Source organism: Camelus dromedarius, chromosome X, assembly GCF_036321535.1.
Source record: "Camelus dromedarius isolate mCamDro1 chromosome X, mCamDro1.pat, whole genome shotgun sequence".
Lineage (NCBI taxonomy): Eukaryota > Metazoa > Chordata > Mammalia > Artiodactyla > Camelidae > Camelus > Camelus dromedarius.
The window spans coordinates 90,669,638-90,685,201 of NC_087472.1; the positions used below are offsets into that span (position 1 = coordinate 90,669,638).

At 38.8% G+C, this 15,564-nt stretch overlaps 1 protein-coding gene across 9 annotated transcripts in view; it reads left to right on the plus strand.

Moving 5' to 3' along the window:
* DMD (dystrophin) overlaps nucleotides 1-15,564 on the plus strand; it is a 1,947,932-nt gene that overhangs the window by 1,748,166 nt on the left and 184,202 nt on the right. For all 9 annotated transcript variants that reach the window (XM_064483309.1, XM_031445593.2, XM_064483311.1 and 6 more), the window contains one exon: nucleotides 10,286-10,346. In XM_064483309.1, the coding sequence (XP_064339379.1) occupies nucleotides 10,286-10,346 (61 nt within the window). The remainder of the gene's footprint in view (nucleotides 1-10,285; nucleotides 10,347-15,564) is intronic.

Genomic DNA, 15,564 nt, shown 5'->3' on the forward strand with positions numbered 1-15,564 from the left:
CTCCTTATAGCCCTTTTGTCCAGAAGAGGGATTTCTTATGTATGTATAATGAATATAAATATAGGTTTTAGAGAGTGCTAATGTTTTAATGAGCTAGAAATAGGCAGACAAGAGAGAGAATAATTGAAGGATTAGTCAACATGGGGGCAATTTGACTTGAAAGAGAAAATCTAAGCAGGAAATGTCTGGGAAAAAAATTAGAAGAGGAGTTGAATGGCATGAGCTCATTTATGATGTGAGTTAAGGGCAGAGGGATTTAGTCTCCAAAGGTAAGAAAGTGAGAGTTCATGTTGTAGAACTTGACCTAAGTCAGCTATCAAGGGAAAGAGACTAATTCAGAAGACTTGGCCTAGGTGATCTGGAGCAGATGCGTCTATTAGAGGTGTCAGGAGAAGAGGGAAAGTTCTGAAGCCAAATTCTTGGTTGGTCCTGGAGCCCCACACAGCAGCTCACTAGAACCCTTGCTCTCTTAGGGCAAAATAAAGGACACCAAGGCTCATGTCTTAGACAGGACAGGGCAGAGCACTCTTCTAACATGAACCAGCCGCACCAATTTCAATAGAAAAAAAGAAGATAGTTGAATTTGATAATGTGAAATTGAATTTAAAACCCAGAGCTAAAACTAGAAATGAAAATGAAAATGTCTGTTTTCTTTCTTTCTAAAAATACTTAGCTGTTTGTTTTGAGTTCCTAAGCAATACTAATATGGAGTGATAAAACACAGTGGACTTTTGTAGTTGACACCAGCATCAGAATGCCAAAAGGGAGATTTGTCTACTTTCAAGTTTTACTACTCTGAGAGCTGCATAAAGGTTTTTGAAGAGTTAGAAAATGGCTGGGAAGAGGGCTGATTTACTGGAGTTGTTTCCTAGGCCCATGCTTTGGTGGTAGCTCTAGAACCATAGTCTCTCCTTTACCCTGGGATTCCTCACACTGGAGTTCGTTAATGGAAGAAATATCCTGATAACTTGCTATATTAATTATGATGATAATAACAATAAGGGTTAGGAGTAAGGAGACAAAAAATATTTAGCACTTTTTGCTCTCAACACTGAGGAAGCATCTCACATGGATTAACCTGTTTAATCGGCAAAACAATCCTGTACAATAAGGACTATTATTGTCTCATTTCACAGAAGAGAAAATTGAGACTGGACAAGTTTAATAACATATGTAACTTCACACTTGTAATCACTATGGATTATCAGCTTTAGAGAAGGGGTTCCAGGGACTAGTGAGTGGCAAGTGTCAACTGCATAGACTAAAGGGGAAAATCCCCATTAATCGTTGGATGATCATAGAGGAAGTGGCTAGTAACAAATGGGGGAGACTTGGCTTGTGAATATTTTTCTATTCTCCAATCTCTTTGATGTTCTTTCTTCTCTCTCTCTCTCCCCACCCCCTCCTATCCCTCTGCCTCCTATCGTCACACTTCGGGTCTCTTGTGACCTGGATCACATTTGACTGGGGAGCTCTGCTTCAGGCACAGGTTGGCTCGGTTTGATCTGCAGATTGGCTGCTCGATCAGTTCAGATTGTCTCTAAATGTGTTGGGTTTTTTGAGACCCAGGCTGAAGGATCAGAGGCCACCTGGCAGATCACCAGAGCATAAGAGGACAAGCTTCTGGTCATATCCTGTCTGCTGAAGCCCCACTGGCCAAAGAAAGTCACATGGTCAACCCCAAGGTCAGGGGGCTGGGAAGCACACTCTGCTGACCATGCGGCTATGACTAAGATACAGATGTTTAGTTCTTTTACAGTAAAATAAAGAAGTGAGACCAAAACAGAGTATCTCCCACTTTCCTGCTGCTTTAATTACTCTCATATTCTTAGCTCTTTCTCACTCTTACCTTGCTTTCTAAATGGAGGTACATCCTATCTATAGTCATTTGGTTTTTAATATCTGAGTTAATCCCTACTGGCTCAGGTTTCAAATTTTACTTTCCTTGAAATTTCCCTGGTGCCCAGTACAATATCATTCACACGGAGAACATTCAGCTAATGGTGTCGACTGCCTGCCGTCTTTTAAAAGCACATCTGGAGAGACACTAAAGGCACCTGGCAATATTGCACTGACTTGTTAGTAACCTGGCTAACCCAGATGGCCTAAAGACACTTTTACCTGGAGGAAAGCTCGATGGTAATACGATGGTAATACAGTGAGCCACTTCTGTTGGAAATCATTCAGAAATTCCGTGAGTCAGTCACGGCTCTATTTATATAGACACCTGTCCTCCTGTATGTGTCCTTATGAGACTTGATTTCTTTCTTACTGTCCTAATAATCATAGTGAGGTTCTTCGAGTTTTGTACAAGTCGGTTTGCAGGAGCTTTTCTTTCAAGCAGTGCCACCAAATACTGGTTATTAGACTTCGTGGGACTGTGCAGCCAGCAGCATTGGATATTAGATATAGTGTTTATCTCCACAGCTCAGTCACCTTGCCAAGTAGCTTAGTGTGAACTCTCGACTTCCCAGATCAAATGTAAGCCTGATACTCCAAATGACTTGGCAATCTACTGACAAATCCCACGGTGTGGTATTCTGCTCACCATGCACGATGGCCTCAGAGCTCAGTGTTATCTGTCTGACAGCTCATATAATATTTACACGTTGTTATTCGTGAGGAATTTTAGTTAGCCATAAAGATTTTCACAGCTATGGCAGACATCAGAGGTCTCATTCATCACTCTTGTGACCTTCCCCTCTGGAATGTAGCCCATCTGTCTCTGCTGTTGAAATCTTTATGGAAAATCTGCCCATCTTTGAAAGTTTTGTAAGTGATCTTAAAGTTTTCATTGAATCTTTACTTTTGATATATGGTATAGACATACAAAGGACTATTCTTATTTTAATTTAACGTTTTGAAAAGTGTTAAATTTAACTTGGCCTTTCAGTTAAGTGATAGAAAACTTCCTCTTGCTATAGGAGCTATATGCATCACATCAAAAGAAAATAGAAAATAGAAATCATATAGAAAACAATTGCAGTGGGGAAAATTAATGTATACATACTTAGACATTCGGCATTAATAACTACATGAAAACTGAAACACTGTATTATAATCTTGATTATGACCACAGGAAGTGAAAAAGGTAGAATAAGTTTTTCACGTCATTTATTATTATAAAGAAGACCCTAAACAAATTTCATAAGTAAATGAATCAAGTGGTCTGGTTTACAGAATGAGAGAGAGGCATGAGTAACCCTCAGGTGTTCGCCTCTGCATTTACGTTCTCCTCCTTCATACCCAACTTCTCAAATGTTTAGCATGGATCTAATTCTGCTGCTTCACCTCCATCTACCTCCTCCTTCCACTTCTATGATCTGGTTCAGTCTTCACCACTCTTAGAAAATTGCCCTGTTAAGATCACCAGTGATCTTGTGACCAGTATGTATTTCTCTTCTATACTTTTAGTCCGTTGGAAGCCACTGGAGATCATACCTCACCATCTGGCTGTCCTTCTTGTATTTCACCCTACTTCATTCTAGTTTCTGTACTGTCTTTCTCTGGTGGCTTTTCTATTGCCACCACCAGGGAACAATTCTCCAGGGTACAATTCTCTTTTTAACAGCCTTCTTTCCTTAAAGAGTCCAGCCATTTCTATGCCTTCAGCTGTCATATGGTACTTAACAGTCCTGTCCTTTAACTTGAGTTTCAGTGGAAAGACCAACCTTGCAAATATTTTAACCTAAATATGTATTTTTTTCCTGCCAATAGAACTCCCAGTTGCCTGGTGACTAAGTCTTAGAAGTATGGAGTCATCTGTGATTTCTTACTTTCACTGGACACCAAATTCCCTTATGCACTACCTCTCAAACTCTGCTCTCCTACCAGTAATACACAGTATATAGTACCACAAAAATAATCTTCTTATCTTTCCATCAGTATAACCCTCTGATTATAAAACAGTCTTTGGCCCTCTATTTCCCATTGTATCATATATGAACTAGTCTGTTCATCATTCATGTTGATGAATAATGGTCTACCTAAGAATGAAGGTTCTGTTGGGCCAATACCATTGGTCTAGGCAGACAGAGATGTAGAAAAAAATACAGGCAGTTAGATGACGTTCAAAGGCATTTCTCTCTGCTACATTGTATACTATATATGGCATGTTAATAGGAGTTAGGAGTGGATCCAAAGGTTAAAGACAAATGCTGCCCAGATGAGGCAGAGAGATTGATTCCAGGATTACCATCATTCAGGCAACATCCCATAAGTATGTGGTTATAAACATTATTTGTATGGTGGCTAATATTTTACAAAGCAATTTCATACTCATTTTCTCATTTTATCCTGGTAACATTTCAGTAAGGGAGATATTATTCTCACTTTACATATAAGAAAAATAAGGCTCAGGAAGAAAACAAAACTTGCTTAAGATCATGCTATGGTGATGGAGTCAGGACTCAAATCCAGTTCTTCTGAATCTGTATTCTGGGCACCCTTATTGATTCAGATACCCCTCAAGACTCTGGGTTATGATGTGAGATCAAAAGCCATTATTCTGAGTGCCTTTCTGAACTCAAAAATTTTACAATCTATCATGGGAAGACAGGATGTCAAAGGCGTGTTCTCAGATAATCCGCTGTATCATGCAGTACATCTAAATGTGCCTTGAGAATTATACCAACCAGATGCCACTGACCTGAGGAAAATGGAGTTTCTCTTTCCACCTGGATCAGTAAAAAAGATTCCTGTTGGCAGGAATGTAATTTGTATAAAATGCCTTTAAAATATTCCTATCCTTTATCAAGTAAATATACTTCTAGGCATTTTGCTTAAGAAAATTAACAAAAAATAGATTCAAAGATTTATCTACAAAGATGTTCATTGCAGCCTTACTTATACTAGTGAAAACCTGGAAACAACCTAAATATTCCCAAAGAAGGTATTTCCTCAGTAAATCATGGTGCATCCATTAATGGACCACTGTTCAGCAGTTTATAATGTAAGCCAGGAATGATATGAGCAATCACAGATGGTTTGGATGGGCGAGAGTGGTTCAGTTAGAAGCAGGTTTGGCAGAATGTCAGAGAAAACACAAATAACAATGTCTTACACAAAGTAAAGGTTTTTAAGTTTCTCACATACAAATCTGGGATAAACTGGGATGGTAACTACAGATTCATTAGGAATGCAGATTTGTCGTATCTTCTCAGCCATTCTTAGTGCATAGCTCCTGTAGCATAAATTGTCAGGGTGCTGCCATGTCCCTTCTGGTAGTCATCATGCCTAGGCATAGCAAACCTAGGCTTCCAACTACTCATACTGGGACTCTGTCTTTAAGGCCTTCTCTGGTCGTGGGAGCCGGCTCATCAGCACAAGTGGCCAGAAGTACTGGGGGGTTCATGACCCCCTATATCCCAGGAATAGCCCTCAAGCAATAGTAGATAAATACCCTCATTCCCTTGCCCCTAGGGGGTCTGGGGGACAACTCTTAAGTGTGTCCTACATTGAAGCCCTAGCTGCACTGGGCCCCAGGTGACCCAAAGCAGTAATGCAACCTTTATCAGCTTTCCTCCCTTCCCTGTCTCACTTCCGGTTCTTCTACCAGTACTTCCTGAAATCAATGCTCCAGCTACTTACACTCACATCCTTGTCTCTGTCTGCTTCTGGGGAATTGCAACCAAGACGGCTTCTGTTCTCCTGGTTACCACGTCTCTGGCCATCATTACATCCACGTTCCAAGGCAGGAAGAAGGAGGGTGGGAAAAGGGCAAAAGCTGCTCTTCAGTTTAGTCAACCACTTTTAAAGAACTTTCCCAGAAGTCTCACCTGAATATCTTCAACTGAAATTCATAGGCCTAGGGAACATTGCTGTACCCAACAGTTAGGAATTCTGTCTTGAAAGAAGAGGAGACCTGGTGGCAATCCTGGGTGTGCTCCTTACTGGCTGCATGACTCTACTAGCCGGGTTAGTTTACTGACCATTTTTGAGCATCAGTTTCTTTATGTGTAACAATGAAACAGTGTGACTGCATAGGGTGGGAGGGTTACATTAAGGAACATACAGTGCATGGTATGGAGTAGACATGTGGCATGTTTGTTTTCTCCATCTCCTGAATCATCTGACTTCACTTTGAGTAATAAACCAAAATTAGGATCTAATACTTACTGACTCAGGACCTTAGACATGCCATTTCATGTCATCTTAACTGTTTTGTCATCTGGAAAATAAAAAAAGAAATAATAATACCTACCTCACAGATCATTATGAGTATCAAATGAGCTAGTCAAGGTCATGTTTCAGGCACAAAAGACGTTTTCCTCCCCGACCCCTCATTGCTTCCTCTAAATCAAGCATACTCAGTGGGAGTGATATTGCCTCCAAGGAGGCAAAAATTGATTCCTGGGGGGGTGCAAAAATCTTACTCTCTTTAGGTAAAGCACAGACACATACAATACATAAAGAGACATCTATACAGTGTATCTGTGGCATTAAAATTTCATAGGCACAGGGTGGTTACAGAAAAAAATGTCTGCAAAGGTACATTGGGGAAAAGGTCAAGTAACATTGCTCCAGAGTAGATCTTGATAGACTGTCCATAAAACCATTACTGGAATTTGCATACTTCTGAGTGCCCGAGGCTGGTCAACCCTCCCTAATGCCTTTTTCGTAAAGCCATAAATGAGGTTTCCATTTTGTCCCCAATGAATGCTGTATTTTATTTACTTTCATAAACTGCCCCCACTTTCTTTTGACCCAACTATGTTATTAAACTCCAAATCCACCAAATATAAGAAAAGTAGAAAGATTAATGAATGTATGAGTGTCTGAATTCCAGGGAGCACTCTTTTGGCACAGTTTAAATAACATTAGCATTGTTTTTAATTTTCTGGTTAGACCCCTGTGTCGATTGAAATATAGCTTAACACCGGGGTGCATCACTTGACCCATTCTGTTCTTCACGCATTAGAAAATGGTTGAAATAATAACTTTCCCTAGACAGTGGGGCCTGTGTTTGTGATTTTCAAAAACACCTTGGGCACAATATTGAATCCTGTCACCTCGAGGGAGGAAAAGCATTCAAAGATAGAACTGCTACCCTTGCTTGCTCTTAATAACATACTGCATCTGTAACGCAAGGGGAAAATCAGAGGTTGGTTTTGGAATAAATAAACTCATGTGTAGTTTGCTATTTAAATTCAGTAGACAATACCCCACGGTGCTGCTGCCCTAGGATAATGGATGATTTTTACACTTGAGAATCTGAGTCACATAGCTGCATTGGAATTATAGTTATACAGTTCTATACAGCGGTTATACAAGCATCTGTATAAGGAGATACCAAAGTGTCATATAAAAACTATTTGCCAATAAATCTGCTTTGGCTGGGCTACTAAAAATGGACACACCAGACGTAAGAGATGTGTGTGTCTGTCACGTAGGCTAGCTTTGTGAAGGATGACAAGCTTCCACTGGTACGCTGAGATAAGAAACAGCTGTTGTTGGCATTGGCATTCCTGCAAGAAATGAAATGATAATTCTGGGACACACTTATGAGAGTTACCATATATTTGATCAACTTTTGAATATATGCAAGACCAGAATCATCTGGCAGTGTCAAGCAAAATTGCCAATAACCCTTTAACAATCTCTTGGGAAGGGGCACTGAATCCAATCACGTAGAACCATCATCCGATTGTGTGTTATTTCTATAGCAGGTAGTTCCAGTGTGTGTGTCTGTGGTAGTGATGGGGCAGGAAAGGGTTGGGGGAAGGTTGTTGTTATTTTCCTTTTTTATTGCATCAAGGACGTTTTTTAGTGTAAAATTTCAGACTTTCAAATGATGACTGCAAAGCAGTTGTTTAGATGCATTTATAAACTGTGAGTCAGAGGGGGAAGACCGTCTTTCAGCACAAAAAATTCACTGAATCTCACCATTGGATCTGTTTAATAGTTACACATGGAGACAACCAGCATTTATTTTAAAGTGTAAAAAATTAACAATTTTCCCATATAATTTATATACTCTTTATAAAAACTAACAAGAACTCCAAGTACAAAAGCTTCAAATTTCATAATGATCTGGAACTTAGCTTTTTTTTGGAATTCTTATTAAATCTGTTCAGCTCTTTAGTTCAAGCATGTTCTTATTACTCCTCTGGCATTTTATTGGGATTTTTTTTCCTTTTAATGTTTAACAGTGCAAAGTCAACTAGAGATACCTGCTGTAGGTCCGGCCGTTAGCTCAGCTGGGCGCCGCCACTTTTCCTCTGCTTCTTGCTAGATTTTCTGCCTGAAGGTTGCTCTGTTCAGGCAGAGCCCCCCTGAGCCAACCAGGCAGCCAGTAGACCACTTCTCTCTGAGAGATGCCTTAGGAGTAGCGAAGAAAATGCTACCAGAGGATATACTCAGCATCCTCCAAATCAGAAAGACTTTCTGGCCATTAGAATGATAAAGAACTGGAAAAGGATACTGAGAAAAACTGTGGGGCTCAGCCCATAGAGACCTTTAAGGAAAGAATAACCATTCTTTCTCCGGTTAGACATTCCTAAGCTTGGCAGTGCAGCCAGTAAGGACTGGAGCTCTCTTCTCCCTTCTGCAAGCTGTGGCTTTAAGAAGAGGATGTACTGAGCAACCAGGAGCCGTGACGTCCGGCTCTCCACCATGCTGCATGCTAGAGAGGATTTGGGTTTTTAGGTTTCCGTAACATCAGACTCTTCCCGGGCAGTTCAGGGAGTTCAGCCTAAGTTCTCAGATCAGGTCTTAGTACTCTGTGAACTAATGCGGTCAAGAGAGCTGTGTCCTAGAGAAGAAAAACGGACAAGAGGGGAGTTGGGCAGAGAATGAGAAAGGCAGAGGAGAGAGGAACAGAAAAAGGACAGAAAGAATTTGAAGGCAAGGGACTACTTCAAAACAGCAGGCGAATGTCTTTTTTCTCCATATTAAAGATCTGTCTGCCAAAATGAAAAGGCATAATTAGGGCTAAATACAGATTTGTGTCCTATATCTCTTAAATGACATATTGCCAAGGTATTAAAGTAGCATGTCTGGTTGAAGGTTGGGCGATTCGATCCCTCTATTACTCTGTAAAACAAAGAATCTGTAGTTTCATTACCCTTAAATTGTCTGGTAGTGGGCAAAGTTTTATTAGAAGCTGTTCTTTCATATTATACAGTGTAGTCAAGCATATATTAGCTTAGACGTTTTCTTACATCTCAGTACACTGAGGAGTGAATTTACTGTGAGACTAATTTAGAAGGAAGTTTTTCATAAGAAGAAATAATGGTCAACATCAGCTGTGCTTCAAATTATAACAAGCAGGATGAAAATTCAGGAAAAAATGGACATACATATAAAATCGCTAGATGTTACTAAGAATGCTTCTTCTATTTATATTCCTGATGCTATTCAGTGTCTCAAAAACTCAAATTTTTTAAAACTCTATTCAAGAGGAAGCTTTAATTCTTGAGGAACTGGTATAGTGTCTCCTAACATGATTATTTTGTCTTAAACAAAAAAACCCTTCAGATTAAACAGTACGTGAAAGGTATTTTTTGAGTTCAACTTCAGGAAAGAAAAAATCCCTACAACTTACACATTTGAAACACAGTTTAAAGATGACTGATTTGACTGATACACAATAAAGTCGTTATAAAATGAATTCCCAGTATGTGAAATTTAATTTCACCTATAGGATTCATCACTCATCATAAAAGTTTTATTACATTCTGGTAGCAGGTACCATTCTCTCACTTTTGGTTATCTTTTCTAATAAGATCATGCTGGTCAGCTGACATTTTGAGGCACCAATTAAACATATAATCGGTAAATGAAATTGGATTCTGCTTAAACCAAATAAAGAGAAAAATAAGCATATCAGAGTGATAAGTGGAGTACTTTAGTTTCAATAACTCAGAAAGTAAATATATCACAGAGGGATGTTTCAGCTACTAAACTAATAAAACCAGTCAATCAAACTGTAAAAGATACTGAGAAGCAGCAACAGGAAGTGTTATAAGAAAAGCACCCAATGGAGAAAACCTGCCAGTTTACTCATTCAGTGTCTTATCTGCTCTATAGGTTTAGCTGTGGAACGGGTTTTTTTTTTTTTTTCCTTTCCTTTGCATTTATCTTTGTGCCTGAATGAGTTCAATTTCACTTAGATTAGGACAGAAACTTCAGAACAGCAGGTTAATCCGTCCTGTCTTCATGGGCAACTGAACAAACAGACCAATATCAGTGTAAAATTGTAATTCTGGAGATTAATGTTGTCTTTCTTGTTTGCCGTGAACTTGACCTCTTTGCCCTTTTTTTTTTTTTTTTTTTCCTTTTCCAGCTTCTGTCCAGGGTCCCTGGGAGAGAGCCATCTCGCCAAACAAAGTGCCCTATTATATCAAGTAAGTTGAAAGCATCATGTTCTTAAAGAAGCATTTATTGTGGCTAATCTGTATATTCACAGATGAATTTATTTTTAAAACTCGATGTTAGCGGGGCATACAATATCTAGTTCTTTTTCCCTGAGGAAGCTTGGATAGGCAACTCATGCTAAAATTACCACTGAAAATTTGCTGATGCGACAGGGAGTTGCCTTTAGGAGAAATCCATTTCATGCAGCATATAAGTTGTGTTTTGTGACTGGAGATGGTGTGAGTTTTTCGCAATAGAACAAAAGGCTACAGATAACAGTATTGATAGTGGAAATGAATATTTACAAGAACAGTTTTATTTATTTAGGAGTTTTCCCACATTTCTTCTTTAGACAAAGATGGAAGATTTCTGCAGCTATATGTACACAAACTGTTTTATGTGGATAAATACTTCATGTGCCCAAAAGGCAGCAGTCCCAGATTTGTGGAGCTGAGGTGTTCATTCTCAATATACAGCACTCAGCATTTTTCACATAACAACAACAAAAATGATACCGTTTTCTCGGATCATTTGTGTCAATCAAAGGAATACAGGTGCGTAGAAGCACCTTCTGCAAGTTGCTGCATGAAATACAAAGTATGATCCATTGGGTCTCCATGGAAGAGAGGAGAGAGGATTTTGAGTTATTATGATACCTTAACAGTTTCTCATCAGTTGTGCAGTTGAGTCCAACTTAAATTTAACTTTGAATCAGCGACCTCAACAACAATTTAAATTAATCAGATTCATGAAATAGTCTCAATGCCAACTGAAGTCTTTGAACTTGCTTCTGCTGTGAGTCTGACTGAAAATATTAAACGCTTTCCCCTTTTTTCAGCCTGCCATCTTTTATCGAGTCTGTTTTTATTCTTCTACTGCCCATCAATTCTTCATAATTCAGTTCTAAAGCAATAACAGAAGTCCTAGATCTTCATTACCTCAGTTCTCAAGAAATTTGATTTCATGCCTCAATTTTGTTAGCTCAGAGAAATGAGGGTCAGGGGACTTTTTTGGCTCTTCAAGGAGAGATACGTCCTTTAGGTAAGGTTTGTCTTACTGAATTTTCCCAGACATGGTATCTCTTAACTTTAAAAACTCTCCTTCAATATGCTTTGATCCTGCTTTTTCATTTTCTTATTTTTAACTTTATTTTATTAATTTTGTAATATATAATTATTTAGTCACTCTAAAGTACATATGTTAAATACCTATTTAAAATCACCTGTTTTCCTAAATAATATATTGCTTTAGACATGCACTATGCTGCTTTACATCCACTGTGTATTTTGTGGAAACATTTTATTCAGATTCTTCCCAGTCATATCCTACATCATCGTTTTCATCATCACAGATTTCCTCTTCTGCCTAAGATGTTTGAGACCTGCTACTTTTCAGCCCATTTATAAAGCTCTCACTTTATCCAATCCCTTTATGAGGTAAAAACTAAAGACTTCTTTTGTAGTCAAGATTTTAAAATCACTTGAGAATCTAAGACATCTGGAAGCCATCATTTTCCAAATTATTACCTGTTTGGGGCCCATTAAGTGTCTGACAAGGGATTCCTAGAGTGCCCCCCAGTCCCACTGTCCTTTCCTAAAAAACGTATCTTCTCCCTGATGTTACATCTACTACCAAAGACCCCAGTACATTTCTGTGAAGCAGTGAAAATGAATTTGGTCCAAAAAACAAAAAGGAGACAGATTCCAGAAAAGCGGTAATTCCTCCCTGTAAATTAATCTCTTGCTGCTCCTTGGTGAAATCAGAGAGCAGCTACTCTCTGTCTGTCCTCTTATTTGTCCAGTGCTCCTTCACCAACTTGAAGATCATTGGTAGGAGCACAGATCTGGGAATAAGAAAACTTGACTTCGAGTCCTGGCTCTGTCATTTGTTGATTGTGTGTGTGTGACCTTGGGGAAGTCCCTTAACCTATGCAAACCTTGATTTCTCACTTATAGAACTAGGAGTTGGACTAGATGATACCTAAGTTCCTTTGTAGCTCTAGAAATCAATGAGTGTGACTCATTCCATGGTCTTATTCAATTTCAAAAACTTAAAGATCTCAGCTTTTTTTCCAAGAAGGTTATCTTTATTTTTAATTCTTTATTTTCGTTATTAATATAAATTCTTAGTTTAAAAAAAGTACAGGAAGTCTATTTTTGCACTGTTTTCTTAGCTTCAGTTGTCCTCTCCGATTTCTCCACGTCCCTGTTCAAATCTCAAATTTTGGTGTTTAATTTAGGACTATTATTATCCCTAGTTTAATAGTAAGAGACAGAGAACAAGAGACAGGAAAAATTAGTAGAAATGTGGGTATGGAGGCCTTAAAAGCCTCTGAAGTGTTTAGTTCCTTGGAATGAGGAATTATATAATTTCTCAAAGATATCCCTGAAACTTTATGGAGATCAATTCTCTCTATAATTACAATCTGTTTGAAATTAAAAATTATATAATTTCTCAAATATACCTCTAAAATGTTAAGCCCTGATATAGGGAGAACACCTGTTCAGAAACTTTACCTTGTCAATAGATTGTTAATGTCCTTTGTGATTTATTATTTATTATTAAACTGTTGTCTGAAATACTTGTTTACACCAAATGACCTTGATGTGCAAGGCCCAGTGGACTTCATGGCAAATGCCGTCCATAATTTGAGATGCCTTGTTGGTCCACTAGTAACAATAATAATAAGTTTATAATGACATTCTTTCATCCAGTCCCCATTTTCCCTCTTTCTCATCTTATTTGTCCTGACTTCCATTCAAGAGTTTTTAACCACATATTTCCAGCTGCAAAGGCAAGTGTCTTTGGATATTTTTAAATGCTTTATGATGTTTCCTTTTCAATGCTGAGATCAACTGATCATGTGTATAGCAAGAGGTTTCTGTACCAATAGCACAGTTCCAGTTAGTTGTGGAGTCGTGCGCTCTTCCTTGAGGTGTAAGTCATTAACGACACCTTTTGCTGTAAACTGCAAATCAGACAGTGTTTATGCCTGTATCCTGATACCGGCTTTTCATATGATGCTAAGAACCTTGATTTTGATACTTCAAACTACACGTTTGTCTGGTTTATTAGTCCATAGCATACATCATTGTTATAGTCTTCATATTCCCTCTCCCTCTGGGCTCTCTTATTCCTGCCAGCATCTCTTTCAGGTTATTTGATTACAGTTTTCATTGCCACTGAAAAAAATAATCACCAACAATGTTCAACCTGTTACAACTGCCTTTTCCACTCTCTGCCATTTTGTAGTTTTTTGGCCTACTGTCAAACTCATGAAAATTTCAATATAATAGCCTTTAACCAGCTGCTGCATTCTGTTAGGATTTCTTTCACCTTTTTATGTTGCAGAGTCCCATATGGGTAAACCAAACGCAGCCAAGAGCTGGGACTCTATTGCTTTCTTAATGAGTTAGAAAATTATTCTTCTGTGTTCTGGGACTGTCAAAAGAATTTTGGAATCCCAAACTTGCATGCAATATGTTTTTGCATAGATGACATAATAAGAGCATAAGAAATAGCACAGTGGGTCAGACCAACAGGGCAGCTAGCCCAGAACTCTCCCAGATGCAGACACCAATGGCTGTTTTGTTTGTTAACCTAGTAATTTTCATTTTAAGGAAGACAGGATGCATCGTGACCATTTCTTAATAATACATTGTAAATCTATTGGGATTGAGCGTATCCAGTGGTTTCTTAAACTTTTCCCATTCTCTACTTCAACCTTGTCTTACAAATAATAAGTTCTGTAAACTTAGTCATTTCTCTTTAAATAAATAAAGATAAATTTCAGTTTCTCTTTAATCTACATCCTTTAACCTCAAGGGATGGCCCTAATTAAGTGCTACAGAATTCAGTGACTGCAATTAGATTTACCCAGAGTCGACTTTAATCTCACATCCCTTCACTAACCTCGTTTCATTTTCATCTTCCCAGTCTGAGAAATTCTAATCCTTTTTAGGTTCAGTCTGTCCTTGAATGAAAGCTAAGCACTCCCCTTGATCATCTGAGTTGCTTTTCCCTGGATCTTTTCCAGCTCTGTTATGTCTTCCTTGGAATGTCGTGACTTGAACGGCCCAAATATTGGTTATTAAATTTGTTAGAATTGTCTCTAGTCTCCACTCACTGATGAAGAAAGTAAATGCTATTCACTGTCTCTCAATTGGTGCAGAAAGGGAGAAGCCAATTGGGGTCGTAACCTCGTCTACATATATTAGTTATTGCTGAAGGTTGGTTTGTGGTTCCTTTTCTGCAATACCATGTAAAGCGTTTGACCTTATATTTCTGCCAGCTGTCCCTTAGGAAGAATTTGATTTTTAGACAAGCTGGTCCTTTCCTCCTTCAAAGACGCTGGGGTTGCTAAATAGTAGGAGGCATTCACTAATGCAACTTGCTAGTAAACCTGCTGACTCAGTCACCAGTGATGTATTTCATCAGGTTGCCTTTCTAAATATCTCTGAAGTACTTCAAGAAGAATGAAAAATGGGGTTCCGGGGAGAATGCTAACTGTTCAGCTCGTTGGTACATGCAATGCTTAAGAAACAACTCATGCCTAAAGGAGTGTCTGCCTTTTCCTGCTGGTTATTTTAGATGCTGTATGCATTGCTATAGATGTCTAATGACCTTGATCTACCCTTCTCTCCATTCTCAATACCAGGCATGTTTCTACAGCCACCGATTACATCTGAGTTGCTCAAAACTTCTGGTGGTTCCTGCTTAGCAAAATGCAATATAAAACCAACCTGGCTGAAGCCAGCAGTCGATTCAGTCAACATTTCTTATTACTGTTGCTCTGTCTGCTGCTAAAATTGCTGGTTGGAGTTCTGACTCTCCTGTCTTTTTATGGCTGCCATTCCTAGGACTCTACCAGGACAAGTATTTGACTCTCTGCGTGGAATTGTGGCCCTCGGCCTACACTTACCTTTTGGTGTTTGTGTCTTCTTGTATCCAGTTAGTCTGTTCACAGTTAAACTGATGAACCCTGCTCTGATTTTGAGTACCCACGCTCTAACTCCAGTAGCATCTGAGTTTTGACACCACCTCCATCCACACCATATTGCCTGTATCATTATTTTCTGGGCAATTTTCCTGATTCCAAATCCCTCCCATATTTAAAGTATATCTTGCCCTCATTCTGGTTCCAGCTCCCTACTATTTGTGCCAGGAGTTGCTCTGATTCGGGTTTTGGTTAGTTTCTTTGTACTCTGG